Source organism: Neopsephotus bourkii, unplaced genomic scaffold (genome assembly GCF_033783945.1).
Source record: "Neopsephotus bourkii isolate Nb327-2 ecotype Australia unplaced genomic scaffold, CSIRO-AGI_Nbou_v1 NB_1589, whole genome shotgun sequence".
NCBI classification, from domain to species: domain Eukaryota; kingdom Metazoa; phylum Chordata; class Aves; order Psittaciformes; family Psittacidae; genus Neopsephotus; species Neopsephotus bourkii.
The window spans coordinates 3,037,011-3,060,379 of record NW_026902065.1 but is presented as its reverse complement, the minus strand read 5'-3'; the positions used below and the strand labels follow the sequence as shown (position 1 = coordinate 3,060,379).

Genomic DNA, 23,369 nt, shown 5'->3' with positions numbered 1-23,369 from the left:
AACTGTAAGCTAACTGGGCAAAAGGGGTGAGAATTAGCTCCAATGCTGAACTCGTGTTAGAAATTTCCTCCTCAAAAGGTAAAGCTATTCACAGGGGCACAGTCCTGAATTTACTGTAAAGACAGTATCTGGTGGGGAGCCACCTAGTACAAATTCAGGCCAGAGAAGGGAACATTAATCATACAATTGCCTCCAAATAGCTGTTTAGATATGTTCTGAATTAACACTCCTTTCTGTTTTCACCTGGTATGAGGATGACAGGAGCAAAGATTGGATGGCTAAGTTGAGCAAGGGTCAATGAAATCAATGCAAAGAATGCAAAGGTCAGAATAACCTATTTCATAAAGGTATGGGAGAACTGACATAAAAATTGCAGGTCTAGTGGTAAGTTTTTTGATTAAACTCTCCAGTTAGCAGCATAACACAGCATCTCTTTGTAAGACCTGGAGGAAGCAGAGCAATCAACGCAACTGACCTGGGGTTCAAATTCGTATCTGGCAATTAACCCCGAGCTGTCACCTGTAAGAAGCTGCATGTAACGTGTAGTAGGTTTCCACAGGATTTTTGTTTGTTTGTTTGTTTTTTAACTACTGATTAGAAACGTTACAGAGGTCTAGTGTCTTTGTTTGCCTTTGCAGTAGCACTAAAGGGGAGGTGGCTGGCTATCCAGCTCACAGACCTGTGCACACAGCAACTGGTGTTGAATGTAAAAAAGACACATAAGAGAAAACTGGAAGGTTCTTTGCAAGATAGAATCTTTTTTTTTATTGCTGATAATGACTGACCTGTACTGTTCTTATTTCGTATTGTTCTCTTAAATCTCCACTGTGCTGTGCACATATACATACACATGCTCTGTAACATTTCCTGATGAGCTCTTTACCAACTAGAACAAATTAGAGCCAACACTGGGAAAAGGGAGAACATTCACTGAACCATGACAAGCCTCTCCGCCTCCCTGTGAAGGATTTCCAATGAACTTACAATACAACTAAGTCCCAGAAAGTATTTCAATCACCTTTGTAACTTAGTCTAGGGTCTGCCACAATTCTTGCAGAAACCAGGTCATACAGGAAATTACAGGCATCAGAGAACAAATAACAAAAACAAAGAAAACCCCACACATTTGTTGAAGCAAAGCTGGGAAGTAGCTTGGTGCCAGTGGTGCTGTGACTGTGACTTCGGGCAATGAAAGAAACTGGAACTCCCACATGCCACAGAGAAGAAATGTACACGTCACTGACCTATTCTTAGCCAGTTAATTAACCTTTATGGTAAAAAGATATGAACAGGGCTGGCTAACCTGATTTGGCCAAGACAGATTTACAACAATTTCTGGCACAGGGGTGAAAGGAAGCCTTCATGGCACACTTGAGTAAAAACCTCTGACGCATTCATAGATTTATGTCTTGGTGAGACATAATGACAGTGGTAAATGGCACAAGTAACACTCCTCAGACGAAGCCCTCTTAGAACACAGTCTTGGTAGGATTTTTGGCTTCAAGACATCTGCAGATCATGTTATCACACAGTTACTGGGATACTCTTAAGAATATGATTTTGGACTGAGAGGAGTGGCTGGAACCTCACAATGCCACTTTTAGTCAACCACTGAACATGCAGCCAGTGTTGTGGAAACTCCAGTATCCTTTACCTGTGTCTGTGAGAGGGAGACTTTGATAACTAACAGTTGATGGGTAATAAGAACTGAAGTCAGGATTCCCAGAGCAGAAAAAAAATATTCATGACCCTTTTCAAAATGCTTCCTTCCTGTGAGGTTCACAAATGAGATGGTATTGGTGAGGATGGGGAAAGCAACCACTGACGGGCCCAGAGAAGCAGCTCTGGAGTCATGATCTGGCAAAGGTCATAAGCTCAATTGAGACAAAGAATTAAAGATCCCATTAACTGAAGCAGAAGTGGTGGAACTGATTCTGGCCCTGTTTTTTTAAGCCTTCAGTAAGGTAGATCTTACTTGGTGGTTTTTTCACTATGCAACACAAGCACTTTCAATCCTCAGGCCACAAACTGTACCAGACATGAACAAATTGAGCAACAGGTCAACAGCAAAAAAAAGTAAGGTAAAAAACAAAAGTATCTGCCTAATAGTAAAGGCAGTAACGTTTAAACACAAAATACTCTTAAGAAACTGTAAGAATACTCAGAAAAGTATCAAACAGAAAACAAGATTGAAGAGCTAAGGCAGCCATTGATAAAGATACAACAGAACATGTCAATTCTTATGAATGAAGGAATGGATATGGGACAAAAATAATCAATTTCTATAATGGGTATGACACAAGCAAACCATAGGACTTCTAAGGCTATGTCCATCACAGTGTGCATTTGGACAATAACTCGATATAATGTGGCAGTGACATTTATTAATGACAGAAAACTGAGAAACCTTGTCAATACGAAGCATCGTCATTGTACAAAACCTGAACGTCCTTGAGGATTGCAGCAATGAAAACAGATGAAATTCAACAGTAGAAATACAAGGTCATGCACTTATGGACTAATAATATTTCTTGCAGAAGATGGCATTGACAGCTGGAAATAACACAAAAAGGAGAAATACTAGGGCACAATCATTAATCACAAAGGGACTGTGAGGTCTATGTCTGACACTACTAGGCAAATAAGTACATACAAACCTACAAAGTTTCTAGAGCAGCTTTTGAGAGAAATAAGGATGTACTATTCTACAAAGCCATAGTAAGGTCTCATCTGGAGTTATATATACACCTTCAACCAAACGTTTTCTAGAAAGATTGAATCAGGCAGGAACAGGAAGAGAGTGGGGGCCTTGCTAAAGTATGGAAAAAATATCTTACGAAGGAGAAACACTGCATTAGTCATTGTCTTCCAGAGATACACAGTTCCAGTACCAGAAATGGTTTAGCCATGTTATTAGAACATTCACACAAACCCAAAAGATATATGCTAAGGTAATCTGGCTTGCTTGGGCTAGAAAAATTAAGGGATGGAACATCCCCTGAGACATAGAGAAGAACTATGACAAATTCATAAGAAAAAAGACATAGAAAAAAAACGTTTCTGCTATGTGACAGTGTTGACACACAAAAAATAAGCAGACTCCCCCAGAAAAATCATCACAAGAAAAAAAGGAGTAAAACTATTTAAACAGAAAGCTATATAAGAGTTTCTTACAGTTTGACCAACAGATGTCTGGAATAGCAATGATAGCAATGCTTTATTTTGATGCCACACAAGTTGTCTTTAGAAAAACGTGTTTAAAATGTCTGTATTTTCTTAGCCTATTCAAAGCCCCTCAAGGCCAAAGAGATCTATCAGCCTTTCAGAACACACATGTAAATGTGAAAAAGCTACTTCATGTGTTCTGAATGATGACTCAGAGGAGACTTGAAGAAGTAAAATTTTGATGTGTGGAAAAAGAAGAGGGTCAACTTTTTAACTTTGCCGACTCAATAACAGATTTAAAGAGCCCTCTCAACAGACAGATTAAGCCATAAACATAAAATGCTTATGTTTATGTGTTATAAATGTGTTTGTTTTCCTTTCAAAATATTTACAGCATATATCTGAAGAGAGAACAGAAAGTTACTTACAGCCGTTGACAGTCGGGATGCCAAGGTCATTTCCAAATTTCCTTTGAGACCAAGAAGTGCAGGAACCAAGATAAAAACTTCAGTAACATTCTTGAACACATCCCAGTGCTGTATAAAGGATACAGTGGGAAACACCAAATCAAGAAATTAGACCATCTGCAAAATATTCAAAAACTTCTGTAACTCATAACTTAATCCTCTAAAATAAAGAAATCAATCTTTTATATTAGACCTAAATGTCTAAAGCCAGAACTGTTACCTATTTAGATAAAACAGATTCATGATTGCATATTACTACTTCAAAGACGAGAAAACCAAAAGGAAGGGATACAAAATTTGGCCTTAAGATGTCATTAATTAAAAGTTGGGGTTTTTGATGACTTTAAAATAGTACCAGGTACTACGACTGCTCTTGAATTCTGCTCTTAATTTACAGTATTTTCATCTTTTCCCTTCTGAATAGGAAGGGAACATAAAACCCGCAAGGAATTATTTGTGAAGTGAACAGAGCCTGTAAGCGAAAAAAGCTGATCTTTATTCTTTTCCTTCTAAGAGTAAAATTTAGAAGAATACAGTTTTCCAAAAGCCAGATTTTATAACATAAGCTCATCTTTAATTTTTTGTGTGCTGACTCCTCAGCACCGAAATGCTGTGATATTTTGTATGTCAATCCATGTATTTAATTTGCAATCAATTACCAACTTCAGCTAAACAAAACTGTAAACTGTCTTTGTATTCAGGGGTTTGCAATCATTTAAGTTATTATTTCCCTGCCCATGGCAGAGGGCTTGGAACTAGATGATCTTAAGGTCCTTTCCAACCCAAACCATTCTATGATTCTATTATTATTTTAATTAAAATAAAAGGATTCAGTTCTCAAATGTGAACAAAATCTGAAAATTACCCATATGTGAAGTTACGTGTCTATTTACCACTGGGAAAGAACTGACATGAAATGGTTTGTAAACAACAAGCTCAGCATGTGTTATTGGCTTCAAATTTTCATTTTCAAAACATGTTATGTCACATTGCAAAATCCTGCTTCACTGACTTCACAGTTTAATGGTTACTTTTTAAGTGAAAAGAGGTAGTACTGACACTTTATTCTTGCCTTTGTGTCACATCTCTCTCATTCATGGTGAGCTAGACTGGAAACCAATAAAGATTAAAAGTAATACAGGATGAATGAAGATATATCCCAGCCCAACTCAAAAACCAGCTATACAAACACATTCCCAAAAGGGGAAGGCAGAGAAAGTGAAACATTTGGTTTGAAGCCAGTAGTGGCAGTAGCACAACTGCCTCTTTTCCTTGATCATTATGCTGTGTTACACAGTAAATCTTTAATAAACTAAGTACAAACAAAGCATTTGTAAGAAGAATACGCTGGTAATATGCAAATGAACAAAGCACGAGATTGGTGTAAAACAGTGCGAGGAAGCAGTAAAGTTTGCATGTTAATTTTTATCTTCCTTTTTCTTGGTGTATAAAAGTTCATTTCACTGCAATTGATTTCAGTTCAAGCCTTCCTTGCTGCTCTCTCAGGATTTTGAGTCACAAAGATAGTCACCTCTTACCCATCTTTAACTTTGCCAACTCTTTAAATGTAGCTAAATAAAACCCTAAAGCTGAATGAAGCAAAAGGATAATTTCTCCATTGTCTTTCAGTTTGAATATCGTGGTTATTTCATATTTTTTAATAATTTTCTGTGAATACAGGAGGAGAGAATTCATGAGGTTTGCATTTATAAGAAATTTCAGTTTTCTAAAAAACAAGTTAGGTAAAAACTAAAAGTAAATGGAGCCTTCAAAAGGCAAAGAGAAGGCAAGAAAACAAGCTAGTCCAATAAACGTTTCTTAACTGTTACTGTCTCCAGAACTTTCTTCAAGTATCACTGCACAGAGAATTACCTCATAGCCAATTGTTACTTTTAAATCCACAGAAAATCTGCTGACAACTGTGTTAAACTAGAAACCAGACCTAAAAATGTTCCATATCAGTAGGGTCTTACTGATATCATACTCCAAAACAAGTTTTAAAAATATTAAACTTCATTAAAATTAAAATTGAGAGAAAGGTCTATCTTATCTTAGCCCTGAATAACCATCATCAGCTAAATCTGCTACCACAAACCAAGATAATCTGGCTTCTCTGGACCTACTACAATTGCATTTCAAGGTGGACATCACTTTGCAGCCCTGTTCACACCACTGATGTTTGTAATAGCTTTCAGTATACCTAATGTTATACAAAAAAGTCACTTACCTATACCTGAATATTTAAAACAAATGTAAATCACTTAATACCAATTCCATATAACACGCAAATGTAATGCACATTTTTGTACACCATATGCATTATCATGGACCAAATCTACACAGTATTACAGAAATTGCATAGACTTGAAGCACTCAAGATGAGATACTGTAATATATTCTTCAAACTTTTTAAACTCCTATGTATTGCAGCATCACAGTTAATTACAGCTCCCACTATGCTTACATTTATTCGTGTCAAAAGAATTTTGAACCATTACCATATTTCTATCCTTAGTTCAAGCAGAAGGTAATGGTTTTATTCACCAGCTCACTGTGGCTAAGCAACGATACTTACCAAGACTTGAACGGCTCCAAATCAAACACTGGAACTTTCTAAGATGTGATTTAGAAGAAGGGAGTTCATAGCAGCAAAACCATACACAGACCTAATTACTCCTCAATATTGTAAACATCTGCAGTATCATGTATTATAATTATACACATCACAGACTACCTGTTAAAACAAATCTTCCAAAGCAAATACCAACCTGTACAATATCCAAAACCATGCCAGCAGAAACAGTTCCAAATCCTGCTAGCAAAAAAGGTACAAGTATCTGTAATGCCATAATACTACTAGATTCTTTGGGTTGTTTTGTACTTCCTTCCACAATGATATCTTCATTACTGTCAGTAGATAGATTGTCTTCCTGCAACATGGCATCTGTTTCTGAAGTACCCATTCCATCACAGTAATTGTAACTGGTAAAATCATCATATTTAGGGCTACAGCTAGATGGGCTGTGTCCATTGCTACCATGAAAACTTGGGTCTGAGAAGTGATGGTATTCTGTATGTTGCTCAGACCTAACATTAAAATTGTGTCCTGCTGGTTGTAATCCATCTTGCCAGACACCATTCACTTTCTTGTGTCTTTCATCCTGGTTTACTTGGTAAACAACAGGAACCATACTCAAAAGGAGCTTCAAAAACTTATCAGACTGAATTGTATTAAGGTTTATGGTCCAGTTTACAAAACGTTCTCTGTCATGAACTTTGTGGTTTGTTTTGGAGATGGTAGATCTGCCTTTACAGTTAGTCATAGTGCTACAGAAGTACAGGTTGAAAAGCACTTTGTTCTTCAGATGTCAGTGAAGAAATCTTGTAGATGAGTCACCAAGTGCCATGCTTGATGACTTTAAAACAAAAAAGCCAAAAGGATCCTTTTCTGCATGCAAAGATGCTTTTTCATTGATCTCAGATCTTCAGCAATTCCATAAGCAAGATTGGATCTGCAAAAAAGTAAGAAGCATATATTCAGGCTTTATAATATTTTAACTCTACACAAGACATGAGATGCTGGTTTAATTTTTCCGATCACCCTGTATCTTTCCAAAGAAAGTTATTTGTAGAAATGCCAATATCCTCCAACGTTTAACTGCCTAAGCTGAAGAAATGAAAAGTAAAAAGGGAAAGCTGGTGGGTGAGGACATTTCACAAACTGGTGTTCTTCCAAGTGAAAGAAAGACACAGCAGTGTGGACTTAAGTGAATTGATGAGGGCCTGGCTTTTTCCTTCATGAAGCCCATTAAGTCAAAGTCTTGAGGCAGATACCATGTGTAGCCCTAGACTTGCAGCAGCCTTGAAGGCAGTAGGTCACAAGAGAAAAGTATTTCTGCAAAACGTAAGGGTATGGACAAATGAAATGCACATGATGCACTGTGAGGCCGCTATTGTTCCTCCCACTCTATGCTAATGGCAAGAAGCCCAGAAAAAAAGGAAAAAGGCATACTAGTTTAAAATTACTATCAGAGGTGATAAATCCAAAGCAATATCCTGGATGTCAAAGGTCTCATATGTTGACAGTCCCTGCCCTCCATCCCCATGAAAAGATGCAAACCAATATTGGTATGTACAGTTCAAAAGCATGACAGTTTAAAATCCTAACAACTGACTTTTCTCTGAAGCAAACATACAAATTATGTATGTATGTATGTATGTATGTTATTATATATAAAGAGCTACTATATACATAATAAAACTGGACAATTTTTTTTAAATGTTACATCAAGGAGAGAAGACAGTAATGAAATTCAGACCAATTAGTCTAAAATAGCTTAAATTAGTCTAATATAAAAATGAACCCACAGTACGGTATTCATAAATATGGCATATTATAATTTAATTAAAACTAGAAAAGGGTTAGGACTCAAGATAATTACAATAGAGGTGTTTAAAAATCTTAGTTTAATTCAATTTTGTATGAGGTGTAGGTTGCAGTTATTTCCTGAAAGATTGGTTATTATGAGGTCTAGTAAACACTAAAATATAATTATTAGATCAATATTAGCACTAGATGTGGTCAGTTTGGTTTGCTTTCTGCAAATCACACAGATATGATCTTTTCTCTTTTACGTTTCATGTCATTTAATGAGCATTTGTTTCTACTCTGGAATTGCCATTGTGGTAGAAAATGTAACGATGATATATTGGCAGTCTCACGTCATCTGACATCTCCATCAGAAGACACTTTACCTTCCAATAGAAACTTTCAGTTTTCATAGCGTGATAACAGTTATGGTAACTTAAAAACTAACAGTCTTAATTTTACTTGAAGCTTTGCTAACTTTGGTATTTATTACTAGACTCCATGAATACAAGTAAATGATTGGCATAAACACAGAAACAAAGGTCAGGCAGACTACACCAGCACGATATGGTATAACACAATTCCACAAGCTCAAGACACTGTATCTGTGCAAAGCTGCGAAGCATATTTTTACAGACTGGAGGAAATAAAAATATTTCAGGCTTGGAGGATTTCAAATCTATGCTTCCTAAGAAAATTGGGCTCCTAAGATCATACAGTTTATGTTGTGATCCCTATACTTTTCCTCCCTCTGTTTCAGTATTTTTAAGTCACAGAATCATAGAATAGTTTAGGGTTGGATTTATGGATATATTTGAGATAGATTTGACAGAGAGTAGAGACATCAAAGCTTTTAGTAACTAACAGCCTTGTAAGAGAATCGGATTTGTGTCATTGCTGTAAGACATCTTCAAATATTGGTCAAGATAATTCACTCAGATATATATGGCAAGTCAACTTTAAAAGTCCTGCTGCTCACAGAATTACCTGGTTTGGTTTTTTCGAGTGAGGAGATAACTCAGACACAGTATGAAGATTTCCATCTACCAATTGCTTTATCCAAGGGACCTCTGACCAAGAAACAAATGTTTTTAATGTTACAATGGAGTTTATTGCTTCACTGAGAAAGAAGTCAAGTTTTGCAAGAAAAAGCATATTTTTCCACAAGACCGACAGAGGAATTTAACTAACCAAGATTCCTGCAGTATCTTTTGCTGCTCTGTAACAGATTGTGCTATGTTGAACCTTTTAGCGTACGTGCACAAAACCTCCTAGGCTTCAGTTCTGGTTTCCACACACTTTAATTAGGAATAACAAAACAATTTTTGCTGCTATTCCAGAGGAGCTCTAACCACAGGCCAAAATGGTGGTCCGTTAAGTGCTACAGAAAGACAGAACAGCGAGGCAATTTTGTTTCTTCCTGACCCAACAGTGGCATTATCTATGTAAAAGAAAAGAAATGGTACATAAAAACAAGAAACTCAGAAGAATCATTAAATTATCAACCTAACTATTATCAACTTCCAAGACAAAAGCAAAGGGCTTTATAGGACTGAAGGATTAAGATGAATGGAAAAGAAGTTCATGGAAGCTGAGGAAAACTCAGCTTTCAGGAAGGGTATAGCCTAGGGTGCAGAAGGCTGCCAAATGATTTATGACAATAGGAAGTGACACACTACTTAGGACGCTTGCAGAGGAAAAAGCTGTACATCTGCTGACTGAGCTTCAGTTGGTCACAAGAAACATTCAGATTATAGAAACTTCATGATGGACTTCAAGTATGGGGTGTAGAATTAAGACATAAAAGTGTCCATGATGAAAGACACGCAGTGAGACTCACAGCATCCTCAACTGCTTTTTTTTTTTTTTGGGGGGGGGGGGGTAGTGTTATTTTTTTTTTATGAGAGGAGTAACAAATGAAGGATTTTATTTCACTTGCAGGGAAATACATTGAGAACATTTTCCAATAGCTTTAACAAGGCAGAGTCTGGCTCTCATTGTGGTTTCCCCAACATGTCCTCCAGTCACATCACCAGAGTGCTAGACCAGTGACTCATGGAAATTACTCACTGGTCTGGAACTCTGGCCAAAAATATTTGGGTTAATGATGCATATCTCTCTAACATATGGATTTTTCTCCTTTTACATTTTTACTACTTTATTTTTTTTAAGAACCAAATCTTTTGGGAAGATGTGGTTTCATTTAATATGAAAAAGTGTTAACAAATAAAAGGGGAAAAAAAAGAACAACAGAAAAATGATCCAGTCAACTAGCAAGTTACAGAGGGAGGATGAGGCTGGCATGGACAGCTAACCGTTGAAATAGTACAAAGCAGTTTGGATGACAGCCATTTAGGTTTTTCCTACCAAAAAGACTTGGAATGACAAAAAGTGAGCTAATGATAAATGCTGAAAAATGAGAATTTAAGAAGAGAAATTGAAAACTACATTATACAGTGAAAAATAATTACTTCTTCAGAGCATAGAGACGAGATAACTATGAAGCCTTCTGAATGTAACTATTCATTTCTAAAACCCTGTTCCAACAAAGATAATTTTCCAAATGTCATCTGATGCAACAATCCTGAGTTACAGGATTCTAATATTGCTGTACTTGGGGTGGGGGGGATTGCGGGGGGGGGGCGGAAGGGAGGGGAGTCTACCTACAGAATGCAGCAAACCATCTAAGGAACAGTATGATCTCAGGGACAAGAACTTCCTAGGAAGCTTTGTCACTGACAAGAACAATGCTGATTTTATTGTGTTGTCTAGAAAAGATATGGCCAGCTAAAGAACCAAACTCTTGAGTTACTTGAGTAACTCATATGAAGAAAAGGCAGTAAAAATCTCAGAAATCCCATTCCTAGATTCTGTAGGAAGATAAATGAATCTAGTTTCCTGCTGTACAACCAGGAGATTACAGAGAAAGATGAAGTACTAAAAAAGAGGAAAAGGGACAAAGATCTTTTGAGAAGCCAAGAAGCAGCCTCAAATTTATCATACCTGGCATGTTATATATGAAGTGAAAGACATCTTGTCCCTACAAACAAAATAACAAGCTATGCCCAGATTTCTTTACTGTTGTCTAAGTAACTACTTTTAATAGTTTCTTTTCCTTAATGCATTTTATATCACTAAACAATTACTGTGTATTATTCACCTCTCTCTCTCAATTCTGCAAGCACGCACACGCATAAACAAACAGTCCTGCAAAGATGTGTTCCTGAGAACTAAGACACTTAGCAATGCAACAAATAACAAACTAATTTTACCCATAATGATTTACACAACTGATGTACGCAGCAGTTTAAAAAATACACATGGAGACAATATATACAATGTGTGAAAGAGACAGACAATAGCAGATGTTGTGGAAAACAGAACCATGAGCTGAAAGAGATGCTGACTTTTGGAAATGGATAACTGCTTTAGAAAAAACCTCAGATGCTTCAGCTATAAAACTGAACACCTGATCATTATCACGTTTTTCCATCCATCACCTTTGGTTGGCTTCGTTGGTCTTGATTCATCTAAGAAAGATGAACACGACAAAGAAAATGCAACTGTTCAGGAAGCAGCAGCAAGAACAGTCTTCATTACTACCAAACAAATTGAGAACTGAATTGTGGATGTGTCTGAAGCAATGTCGGCAAGAGCATGGGAAGAAGATGATGCTTCTGTACTTTTTAACTTTCCCAGGGTTTAAAGAATATCTACAATTAGAACGATTCCAGGACTGGATTCTAAAGCTATATTTGATCATACAGTGTTCAGACTGCTGATAATTTATTTAGAGCATAAAAAGAGTTAGTAATTAAACCACCTTATTTATTTTTTTTTAAGAACCCTCAAAAAAGGGGGAGGGGAAAAAATTGGGTATGAAACTCGTAAGGTCAATGATACGGCAGGCTAAACCAAATATTTATCAACGTCTAGGTCCAGGAATATTAAACTTCTGATTTCTTCCCATTTGGCTAACAAAATCAAAAGATAACACCTATGTCAATAATCCTGCGTGCTTTCACGGGATCCAAAGCGCACCACACCATAGTCAAATCCCATTTTTTCCTAAAAGCTACAAATATTTTTTACAGGTAATCTTTTAAAGCAATAATAATCTGTATGCTGCACTGCTAGGTAGTCCATAATGAAATACAATAGCTTAAACATGCTTGCCTGAAGAACATCTCTCAGTACAAGAACAATCCTTGGAAAGGGATTCAGGAAAGTAATATGAGACATTAATGAAATACTGAGCTTTAATATTTTGTCATAATAAGCAAAGATTAAGCTGGATTCTTTTCTGACTTCAGAGACTCTTTTTCTGTCTTCAAAGATGAAGCCAGACCCTCTTCAATGAAAGGATGAGAGGCAGTGAGCACAAACTGAAGCAGGAAATTACATTTAAACATAGAGAAACGTGCTTTTTAATTATGCATTTATTTATTTTGCTGTAAGCGTGCTTCAATACTGGCTCAAACAGGTTACTGTGACTCCATCCTCGGCAGTATTTGAAACCCAACTGGACACGGCCTTCGGCAACCTGCTCTGCTTCATCCTACACTGAGTAGAGGTGGCTGAATAGACAGTTTCCTGAGACCCCTTCTGATCTCAACAGTTCTGAGGTTCTGTAAAGTTTGAAAAGTGAGGTTTGGGGGGGGGCTTATTTTAAAATTTAAAAGGGTGATACAGGGATCTGCACGCTTCTTCCCGCTACTGTGTGTTGTATACATACAATTCCCGGTATCACACTGACATCCTTATCTCAGTTGTGGCTAATCATTTACATTGCTGTAGTGGACGTATCAGTCAAAAGTGAAAGATGCATCATACTGCCTCAGCACCATAAACAGACTGCTTTATAATTAACCATTTTATAGAATCTGCAAGCCAAGGTGGCACCCAGAGCTAAGATTATTTATACCAGGTACTTAATGTTGAGTATTAAAGACTGGAAAACATGCTGAAATTCGACAAACGTGGCATGCAAGGCAGATATATGGGCATTATATACCACTGCTTAAATACTATGCAGTAAACTGGTTAGCACTGTGTTTATAGTATGGCGGTTGTGGGTTATATCAACAGCAAAAAAAACCAAAGGTAAAACAGTAAGGGGAAAAAAAAAACCCAACAGATTAAAGAACCTCTGGTTGCCTTCTTGAACATAAGACGCTGAAAGAGCTGCCAGCCCCAGGCTCTGTTTTCAGACAAGGTTGGGGCTGCTGCCTTCTATTTCCTGAGCATGACAGCTTTTGATTTTGGCCCCAAGGAAGACAAAAGCAGCTGGAGGAAAAAGATTTGGTTTGCCTATGCACTTTTAAGGCAACTCAATTAGAAGAGGCCAAATCGGAGCCAGAAATGAGGCAGCAAAGCTGTGAAATGTGGTCAGGTTGTAAAATCACTCAAGTGGAATACCAACATGAAAAATACCAGGCAAATCACATCCAGCCCATTAAAGGCAGGTGGGAAAGTTTGAAATATAAGGTAATACAGTTCTCTAGATTAAGTAATCAAGAGGTACTTACCAGGATGAGTCCTAACTGTACTGTCTGGGATCCTGATTAGGGGTTTCCACTGTCATCACCAAGGAGGGATGAACTGCTTATTAGCTCAGGCACTAGGATACAGACTTCCCATTGTTTTCTGTGGGTAATACCCTGAGGTATTTGAAAAGAAAATGATACACTGTTATTTCTACTTCTGAAGTGTCTACCAGTCATAATGTAGTACTTATGGTTCTGGTTTCACAACCTCTTTAAGGCAGTGTATGTAGGGAATGCTGCCAAAACAGGTCCTCCCACCTGCTCTCATTTTTTGACCAGCATTACTGAACCGGTAAAGTGAGGATAGGTTAGGATGTTAGTTATCGATTAAATCCTGCTAGGACTCTACCCAGGAAAGATTCATAAAATGACCTTTTTCCGGTATTTATGTTTTGTTCCTGATGCTACGACTAAACAAATATTTAATTTTATACATTCTGCTTATCAGAGCCTGACTAATGCAGTGTGCTCTGTAATCTAGCACCAAATGTGAATGAAGAGTACACACAACCGCATCCTGGACAGTGGGGTGGGTGGGGAGGAAATTATCATTTTCACTGAAATTAAATTGAAATTGAATTAATTTAATTTCACTGAAATTAAAGAGACACAGCCTCAACCTCAACTTAATTGAGAATTAATTACAAAGTAGAAAGTAAGGTAAATCACGAAAAGCTCCTAGTTTTGGCAGAAAAGTATGAAAAGAGCATCAGCGTACCACTGCGTGTCAATTACAATGCTTGTAAACAAAAAATGCTTGTAAACAAGAAAAGATGACGGTGTTAAGTCTGTATGTGTGCTATTCGAGTACGAGTTCCACGCTTGTCTGGTAAGCGCATCTGCGGTGACAGATTCTGGCCTGTTTTTAGATGCCAGGTGGGAAGAGAGATGCAAGCACATACGGACGTACAGAGCGCCAGGGAATCAGTGCCACTGGAAACGCGGGACAGATCCTGCTCAGACACACAGCGAAGCCGAAGAAAAGGCTCATTGTCCAGGCTACCTGGAGCAGCGCATGATGCTGGTCTGCGGAGGGCAGGGGACCGGCGCTGTACGGGTGGCAAGAGAGAAGCTGCGAGGGCTCCTCAGGGCCCGGGGCGGGACGGGATGAGCCACACCGCGCACCGGAGCGGTCGGTCCCCTCAGGCACCGGGGCCGGGACAGCGCCTGCAGGGCGGCGCCTGACAGCTCCGCCGCTCCGGAGTAAACTTTCCCGCCCGCCGTCTCCCATCACCGCCGCCTCCCTCGCCCCGGGGCGGCAGGTCGCCAGCCCACCCCAGCCCCTCTCCCCTTCCACCTCCGCCGCCGCCGCCCCCCTCAGGCCGCGCCTCCCCCTCACCTGGGCGAGGGCGATGGCGGCGGCCCCGGGTCCCGCTCCATCGCTGCGGTGGGGAGACAGCAGCCCGGCGGCGGTGACAGCTCCCGAGCTAGGTGAGCGCCGCCGCCACTGAGCAGGCGCGGAAGGGGCTGGAGGGCGGGCGGCCCCCGCGATGATGTGGCCCGTGATGCGCAGCAGCCGCCGCCGCCACCGCCAGCGTCGGGCGGCTTCGCTTCCAGTTGGAGAAGCTCTCGTGGCGACCTAGCGTTAGAGTTGCTGGTTCGTGCTCGCTCCGGAATGTCAGCACTGGGGCATTCTCCTGCCAGCTGGCTAAAAATAGCTTCCTGAGGGATCCGGCTGATTTCAGTATTTGGGTCAGTTGAATATTCTCTCGTTCTTGCCCAGCTAGGCTGCGTGCCCAGTGCACAACACCAAGTGCTTTAGCGTAAGTCTGTGAGTGACTCTGTAGACACCAGCTGCCTGCATTAAACTAAATACAGAGGCAAGGCCTTGCTGAGTACTTTTTATCAGTCCTCAAAACTCTTTGTCTTGAGACACACTTTATATCAATGCATTAAAACAGTGAAGCTGGCTAAACTTGTGCATTTATTATCATCACTAGTGTTATTAGAATCATATCACAGAATGGTTTGCGTTGGGACCTTAAAGATCATGTAGTTCCATAGTCAGGGACACCTTCCACTAGACCAATTTGCCCGAATCCCTGTCAAACCTGGCCTTGAAAAATGCTAGGAATAGGGCATCTTATTGTACATCTTGTAATGTTTTTTACCTGTGCTTAAATCTCTGCTTTCTCACACATACTGACAGCATCTAGCTCCATGGTAGGCCAACACTTGGTGACTTGGCCAAGCTGCCTTTTGTTTTGTCTACAGAAAGGAAAAAAGATGATGTATACTTGGCTGCTGTCACCATCAAGAAGTCCCAGTTCTCTTTTCTCTCTCCTTCTCTCTGAGGAGATCTTCTCTGAGATTTTGTGACTGGGGCCAAAACAATCTGCACTACTGTAGCGAAATACACAGCATCATCTTGAACTCTTGGGTCAATACGGCACTGAATCGATGAAGGAGCCCAAACCTTTGCACTATTAATTCAGTGGTAGATGCTGCCTCAAGTCTGCATTTGTTGGGAATTTGGGCTATGAGTGCTGTTGTCCCCTGCCCTGGTAGCAGCCACATGTATCCATGCTTCAGGTGTGTTCACATGTGGATATGTAGTTGGGCCACCCTGTAAATCAGATAAAGATCATACCCACTGTTGCTGCCAGCAGGTTAGACTGTACAGCTGAGGTTTGGGAACAGCACCTGAGGGCGCTATTTCTGGCTTCTCCAATTCCTTGTCTGGTGATCTTGGGCAATCATTTCATCAGTCCCCATTACAGGTTCCTAGATGGTGTTATGTCACACCCTCTACTGAAATCACATAATACCCATGGGTGAAATAGATTGTTTAAGGTTCACACACTGTTACACTGGGCTGTGTGCAGATTCAGCAAGAGTTGCTTTTGTGGCCAAAAGTCCTTGAGATCTTTCAGGCAGCATAGCTAGCAACATGAGTTATTTGGAAAAATTGAAATCCTGGAGCACCGTTGGTTAGAAAGGTGCAAACTGGGTTGAAAATTTGGTGGAATGGACCTGGTACATCCCAAAGGAAAGTGATTCCAAGGGAAGGTGACAAAGGACACTGTTTTGAGACAGGCCGGTGGGAAAACAGCAGGGTAGGCTCTTGCTTGAGGCCCTGCAGAAGGTTTCCTCCGTACTCCCAGAATCACAGAATGGTTTGGGTTGGAAGGGACCTTAATGCTCATTCAGTTCCAACCCCCTGCCATGGGCAGGGACACCTTCCACTAGACCAGGTTGCTCCAAGCCCTGTCCAACCCGGCTTTGAACACCTCCAGGGATGGTGCAGCCACAGCTGCTCTGGGCTTGGGATGGTGCTGCCCAGCTTCTCTGGGCAGCCTGTTCCACTGTCTCACCAACCTTATGGTGAAGAATTTCTTCCTAATGTCTAACCTTGTATTTGTTAATTCTAAGATAGTGGGATCTGATTTTTGGTTTGTCCCCTTGTGTTCTGTAATGAGGGCATATAAACACCACCCACCTCGTTATACTTTTTCTCTGTTTCATCTTGGACTTCCCATCTCCTCTCAAGTGTTCAGTTCTCTTTTCACAGTTTCACATTATGAACAGACGGGCAGAATCTGAAGAGCAACAGTGTGGCCGGTGTCAGCTGAACTTGGCGGTTGTGCAAGCTGCTTTTCCAAGAGATAATTGAGATTCCCTCAGGGCCTTACATTTAATTTTAGGTGCGTTTGTCAAACTGTGACCGTGAAAACGGGAAGGTTTTCAAAGAGGAGCAGCAGCTGGCAGGCATTCAGGCAGTGCTACCTGCTCGAAGCTTGGTTTCATTTCTCCTCCGGGCGATGAGATGGAGTTTTCGTGACAAATCGTTCCGTAAAGATTTTTAAACCCCCTTTTTTGTCTTTGTACCGTGAATTGTTTTCATTTCTGCATTATTAACCCCGTATTTACATGGCTGTAGGTAGGTGTCTGTGCCGGTTACCGGGCACGGTTAGGCGCGGCGGTAACGCCGTGGAGCCCCATACGAGCCGCTAACCCCTCGCCGCGGCTTGGGGGCGGCTTTGCTCCTCCCGCCCTCCAGAGGGCGCTGCGGAGCGGGCCGACGGCCCGGCTCCGTTTCCGGTTGTGTCGGGGCATGGCGGGGGATGGCGGCGCGGCAGCCTCACGGGAGCTCCTGGCCGTGGGGCTGCGAGGAGGTGAGCGGGCTCCGCGGCGGCGGGAGCGCGGCCGGGCCGGAAGGGGTAGCGCTGCTCTCCGCGCCGAGTGGGTTCCCCCGCCGGCCTCTCGGCCGGGACCGGCGCTCAGTCCCCAGCTCTACACACACCGGTCGGGGAGGGTTGAGCCGGGGATCGGGGTGTCGGCTCGGCCTGTGGGGAGACTGGGGCCTCGCCTAGCGGCAAGCAGCCTGAGGAGGGGCCTTCTGAGGCACGCCGGGTGCCGGTGCTCGCTCCCTTATGCAGTGTGTTTTGAAGGAGCGCCCCTTTCCCAGGCAGTGCTGCTGCGGTACGAAGTGAATACAGCGGAAAACCACGTTAAATGAGTATCCGCAGTAGTAACAGCATTTCTGTGAGAATAAAGACGTGTTACCAGGAAATAACCCTTAGCTTTATTTAACAATAATAGGCCAATGGCTCAGTAGACGGTGTAATAACTTGGCTAATGCAGCGTTTCCCCTACATAGTTTTGCTTTTACGGCGCTACTCTCGGAAACAGTTAATTTAGGTCATCAGCACCGCTGTTCTGGCCTGATTTCATCGATGGCCACCACAGTCACACACATAAGGGAAGGGGTTTAAATCAGTGTAAGTAGCACGTGTTAGACGCTGCCTCACTGTGCTTGCTGTGGGGTGTTACAGGTAGTTTATCTGTGCATTGGTAACTCCCTAAATCTTGACAAAGACTTTAAAAACGGTTGAAGCCCATATGAAGTGACCTGCAGCGTCGGGGCAGTGGTCTGCATAGCTCAGTATTCTTTCTTCTACAGAACTGCAATAGCAGATAATAGTTGCAGAGGAGATTCTATTATCTCCGAATGATTTGGGTTGGAAGGGACCTTAAAGGTCATCCAGTTCCAGCCCTACCTGCCCCCCCCCCCCTTGCAGGGCCACCAGGCTGCTCAGCCCCATCCAGTGTGGCCTTGTTAAACTTGTTAATTCAAGCACTGTGTACTCCCTGTTCTTGTAACTGCGGTGTCTGCACCTAAAAGGGAGGGATGCTAGAGGGTATATTCCTGCTTAGTCCTTGCAGTGCCTCATTATAACTCTGCTGCCTTGAATTCGTCTTAATTCCATGTTGAACCTGCAGATCAGTAGTGAGCCTCACAGTTAAAATGTGACATTTGTGGTTAATGAAGGTGAACATTCAAATACTCATTTGTTTCCAGGGCTGGAAGAAACTTTGTTGATCAGATCAAAATGCAGCAGCAAGGAGGCCACAACCTTACAGACAGTGAGGATGCCGAGGAGTAGCCGTAAGTATAGGGGGATGATCACTTCCCCGACCCTGCTGGCCACACAATTTCTTTTTTGCTGTTTATGTCTTGGGAAATTGAATACTGTTTAAATTAATGTAATTTAAACTTCTTCTAATATGGTAGGCAGATAGAAATTGCAGTTGAAATGGAATCCGTTTAAATGCTTGTGTTTCTGAGGTATAACTATATAAACTAATGTGCATCTGTTTGTTTATATACACATATTTTTCAGTTTTGGACCGAGTACAGAGCTTTTTACCACAGATGGCCCATGCAAATGATGAGCTAAGAAGAAAAATGGTTACAGCACCAGCTCATCAGTTTGATATTGAAAATCTAGACAGTGCAACAGAAAAAGTTATAGAAATGGTAAATACTTACTATAATTTTATTTCATAACATATGATTAAAATAATTATCTGATCTTGGAATGAGCTGATTTGATAGATAAGGCCAGGTCTTTACTATTTTAGTCCATGATCTGCAAACTGAAAACATAGATATAGCTTATTTTGGTTTAAATTTAATGACTGAGGATGAAGTAGTTTAAGGTGAGAATAAGACAACATTTGGATCAACAATTCTGAATCAAAATTATGTCACAAGTTTATTCTGAATGTCTTGTGGGTGATTTTAGAAACTGGACAAGATAAGGAGTAGTAAGGCGTATCAGAAGGCTTTATTATAAGAGTAATAACTGGCTTTCAGCTGTGCTTTGTAGGTGTTTTTAGAACTCACTTGTAGATCTTGGGTTTAGAAAAGCTGTTAATGCTGTGATCCTCTATGCCTGGTATTTGTCTTATTTACTTAGATTTACATCAGTATTTTCTTTCTGTTTTTAACTGAAGTGTTACAGCCACAAGCTCATGTAAGAAAATCTTAATATGAAGGTGATGTGATATGTGCATGTCCCAGACATGCCTTCAGGCCTGCAGACCCACAAGATAAAAAGGCAGAAACAGACAGCTTGGAGTCTGGGGTGTGAGCTGTCAAAAAAATTTGTTGGCCACTCGTTCAATTCAGAGTTCCTGTAGGTTATATCCAGCCTGTGTGCAGTAGGTTGCCCAGTGCTGGCATATGCTGAAGAAATGGCCTTGTATCTGCTGAAGGGCAATATAAATTATAATTTAAATATTTAGGAATCTGTTAATTTGCCATAATCCTAGGAGAACTCAGAAGTCAGTCTAATTGTGGCTGTGGTTTTCTTATGGTAATAGTCTCTTTTATGTGTTCGCTTTATGTTTTACTCAAATGATTGAAGCGATATAGAAATGTATAATGTGCTATAACTAAGGTCTTTTTCCTCAGAATGTGGCTGTAGTTGAACTGAGCGATTCTGATACAGATGAAGAGATATTAACTTCAGAAGATGACTCGGAATCTGAAGATGACTGTATAGCTGGCGAAGTGACAATAGACAACATTAAGTTTCCTAAACAAAAGGGAGAAAAAGGCAAAATAGAAGTTCTGGACAGCAAAGTGAATGAGTAAATCTATTTTATTTTACTAAAAAAAAAAAATAAAAAAATAAAAAATTAACCAAACCAAACTCACCGAAAACCCCAAATCGTGTTTCTTACTTTGAAGACTTGGCCCTTAAAAACCACCTTGTTTCCTGATGTCGCATCCCTCAGGATCATGTGAAATGCTGTAGTTTACATGGTGGACAATTTAGGATCCACTCATGACTGAGACGAGGTGGATTTCTAAAGAATTAAGTACGGTTTTATTCATTGAGCAGCATGGAAGTTAATAAGCAGATTAGACTAAAAAAGCAGCTAACATTTGCAGCACTTAGAACTAGTTAAGTTAAAATTCTTGTTTTGTTGCTTTGTTGAAGAAAGATTGTTGAAGGAAGATTTTTGTAGTGTGCTGGAAGAGGTTTTTGCTTCAAGGGCAGAGAAGAGTTAACTAAGAAAAAAGCTTCAGTTTTTCTATCCCATGTCCTGTGAAGTGTTATGCACGATGCTTCAATATTAAACAGTTTCTTGAAATGTGATAGAGGTATGTTTACATTGCATTCACGGCAGTGACTGTTGAACACTGAATCAACAGCTGAGTATTTCAAGATGAGCTGGCATGGATAATGGCAGCCATGGCTCTAAAGAGAGGTCAGCAAAGGATTACTTACGTTTTCTGCCTGCATTGAAGTCCCTGTCATTATAGGTAGGCTACTAGCTGATATCTGGAACATTTGTGGCTGTAGGGCAGGTACCCTCAGTACTTAAGCGGTGAGGTCTGCTGCTGTGGTATTACAGTTGCTTTAAGCTATGCTTTTTGTCTCCCACTTCCCCTGCCACATTTCTGTCCTCTCCATTTTGTTAACAATTGTCACTGCCAGAAGAACAAAAAGCTAAAATTTCAGCTGGCCTATACTTAGGTTAGCTTGAAATAGTTGTGAAAACTAGAATCAGTGAAAGTATGTCTCATTCTTACTTACCTCAGATTGATCAAATAGTTATTTTGGCTGTTGTGTTTACAACATTAAACAGTTTGCATTTCAGAAGTATCTGTTGTGCTCCTGAATGTCATTGTTTTTTTCTTAAAGGAACTTTCTGTCCTCTACACCATTAAAGTTTTCTATATTGTATTTTCTCAAATGTTAAACTTGATGTCATAACATGAAACCTGCAGTTATTTAGAGAATTTGCTTTGAATCCCATACTTAAAGCTATAGTTTTAATATCTGTTTCTGTATTATTTGTGATAAGAAATAACAAGGATTCTGGTCTTTCTTTCACAATGTGACTTAAAAATAGAAAAGGGGCTTGATTTACTGGGATTAACTGATTAAACCACAAAATGTTGCAAGTGAGGAAAGGATGGGAATCAGAGAATGGGACTGCTACTTTAAACAGCAAGCCCACAGATCAGGATAAGCTTTGTGTGAAGTTGCACTCCTAGAAGGGCAAGTGGTGTTAGTATGCTTAGTTTGCTAGGTGAGGTCTCTATGGAAAATTTCCTTCAAACTGAAGAAGCTTGAAAGCCAACATCTTAACTGAGTCATATTACAAGGGATTTTGTAGACAAAAAAAGCCCAAACAAACCCACAAAAATTGTGAAATACAAAGTAATAATCATGCTGTAAGAATCAGTGGTAAGAGTACACGTGAACAAAGTGATTTTAATCTGTTAATGTAACCAGCTTTCAAATTGCAGGCATAATCACACATTCCATATCAACAAGAAGATAGAAAATATTTTCAGTAACTTGAGCTTGATATGCATAGTTTAACACCAATGTTGAACTCTGTATGTACTATACAAAGATCAGAGTAAGTGCACTTTCTTGCATTGATTTACATCTTGTGGCACGAAGGTTTTCTGTACTGCTGAAGAATCCCAGAGCAGAATGTTCAGCTGCTACTGTAAAACTTAAACTCATTATCACAGAAATGGCATAATCAGTGTATTTTAGTTCAAAAGAAACCTGGTAAGTAAGGATTTAATGATTGTGTAAATATGTTCACACAAATAAGAAGTAGGCAAGTAAGAATTCATTCTTCAGTTGGACTTTAAAAAATAAACTATGTACTTGGTATTTTGGGGGGGATTGCACTAACAACTGCTGCTGCATAATTTAAGTAACTTCAGGTTAGTTTCCAAATGCTTTATCTGTCAGCGAGACTAAAATTTGGGTTTGATCTATAGAAACTTATCCATGGAATGGGTTTTACTTTGTTTTTTAGTTATAGCGCTGCAGAAGGCCTATCCTAGGCATGGTATTAAGTGCTTCTTTGAGATTCAGACTCTGCTGAATGTTTACTTTCCAGGTGAAGGTGTTACTTTAATATTCCACAGTGATGGCCTTGGTTCTGAGATATTCATGAAGAGCTTCTTCACCTATACAAGCACAATATTCACCAGTTAGCATAGCAGCTGAATGAGAGAATGTTGTCAGTCACTGTAACATTATTAAGAAAAATAATAAAATGCTTCAGCCAGTATAAAAGTCCTTATGGAACAATGGAAACTCATTGACTTACCCTCCCACTGAGATCTACAGAACTGGTTTGACAAGAAGAGGCCAAATCCAACAGATGTGGAAAGAACAAGGAGCTGGAATTTAACAAGCAGCCACCTGGGTGGGACTGAAGCAGCGGTGGTCTCCAGATAGCCACTGGGGGCTCATAGATGAATTTATGAACTTTGGTTTGCCTATGTTACAGTTTCTGGGCAGAGAAGCTGTGTAGAAATTGGTAGTCTTTCTTTTCCTCATACTGTTACTCATTTTGGTTTCAGAAAATGGGATACTTGCTACAGATTCTAAAGGCAAAAATCTTGTGTCACTGAACATTTTTTTGTTGTTTTTCTTTGCTATGAGGCCTGATCTGTCCAGACTTGTAAAGTTTCATTGAAAGACAAAACTTCACTTGTTTTAAAGCTGGTGTTGAAAAGATTGTTTTAAATACATCTTTTTTCAGGGCTGT

General features: G+C 40.1%; 3 protein-coding genes across 6 annotated transcripts in view; 1 reads left to right on the top strand and 2 right to left on the bottom strand.

The window, feature by feature from the left end:
• The window catches only part of SLC41A2 (solute carrier family 41 member 2), a 51,970-nt gene extending 36,879 nt beyond the window's left edge, over window positions 1-15,091 (bottom strand). The window contains exons 1-4 of one of the 2 annotated variants that reach the window (XM_061371858.1): window positions 14,887-15,091; window positions 13,530-13,661; window positions 6,401-7,144; window positions 3,594-3,701 (exon numbers count right to left, since the gene is read on the bottom strand). In XM_061371858.1, coding sequence (XP_061227842.1) covers window positions 3,594-3,701; window positions 6,401-6,955 — 663 coding nt within the window. In that variant the 5' untranslated portion in view covers window positions 6,956-7,144; window positions 13,530-13,661; window positions 14,887-15,091. The remainder of the gene's footprint in view (window positions 1-3,593; window positions 3,702-6,400; window positions 7,145-13,529; window positions 13,662-14,886) is intronic. The other variant, XM_061371857.1, reaches the window with a different exon arrangement.
• A 2,463-nt stretch (window positions 15,092-17,554) lies between these two features.
• On the top strand, window positions 17,555-23,322 carry NOPCHAP1 (NOP protein chaperone 1). 2 transcript variants are annotated; one of them, XM_061371861.1, is made up of 5 exons: window positions 17,555-17,662; window positions 18,850-18,936; window positions 19,172-19,308; window positions 20,248-20,426; window positions 22,713-23,322. In XM_061371861.1, the coding sequence occupies exons 1-5, from the start codon at window positions 17,602-17,604 to the stop codon at window positions 22,714-22,716; spliced, it is 468 nt and encodes a 155-aa protein (XP_061227845.1). In that variant the 5' UTR covers window positions 17,555-17,601; the 3' UTR covers window positions 22,717-23,322. The 2 variants fall into 2 exon arrangements, with proteins under 2 accessions (XP_061227845.1, XP_061227843.1); XM_061371859.1 differs by lacking the exon at window positions 22,713-23,322 and having other exon boundaries at window positions 20,248-20,676.
• Window positions 22,336-23,369, bottom strand: part of ALDH1L2 (aldehyde dehydrogenase 1 family member L2) — a 32,024-nt gene continuing 30,990 nt past the window's right edge. For both annotated transcript variants that reach the window (XM_061371856.1, XM_061371855.1), the window contains one exon: window positions 22,336-22,782. In XM_061371856.1, coding sequence (XP_061227840.1) covers window positions 22,727-22,782 — 56 coding nt within the window. In that variant the 3' untranslated portion in view covers window positions 22,336-22,726. The remainder of the gene's footprint in view (window positions 22,783-23,369) is intronic.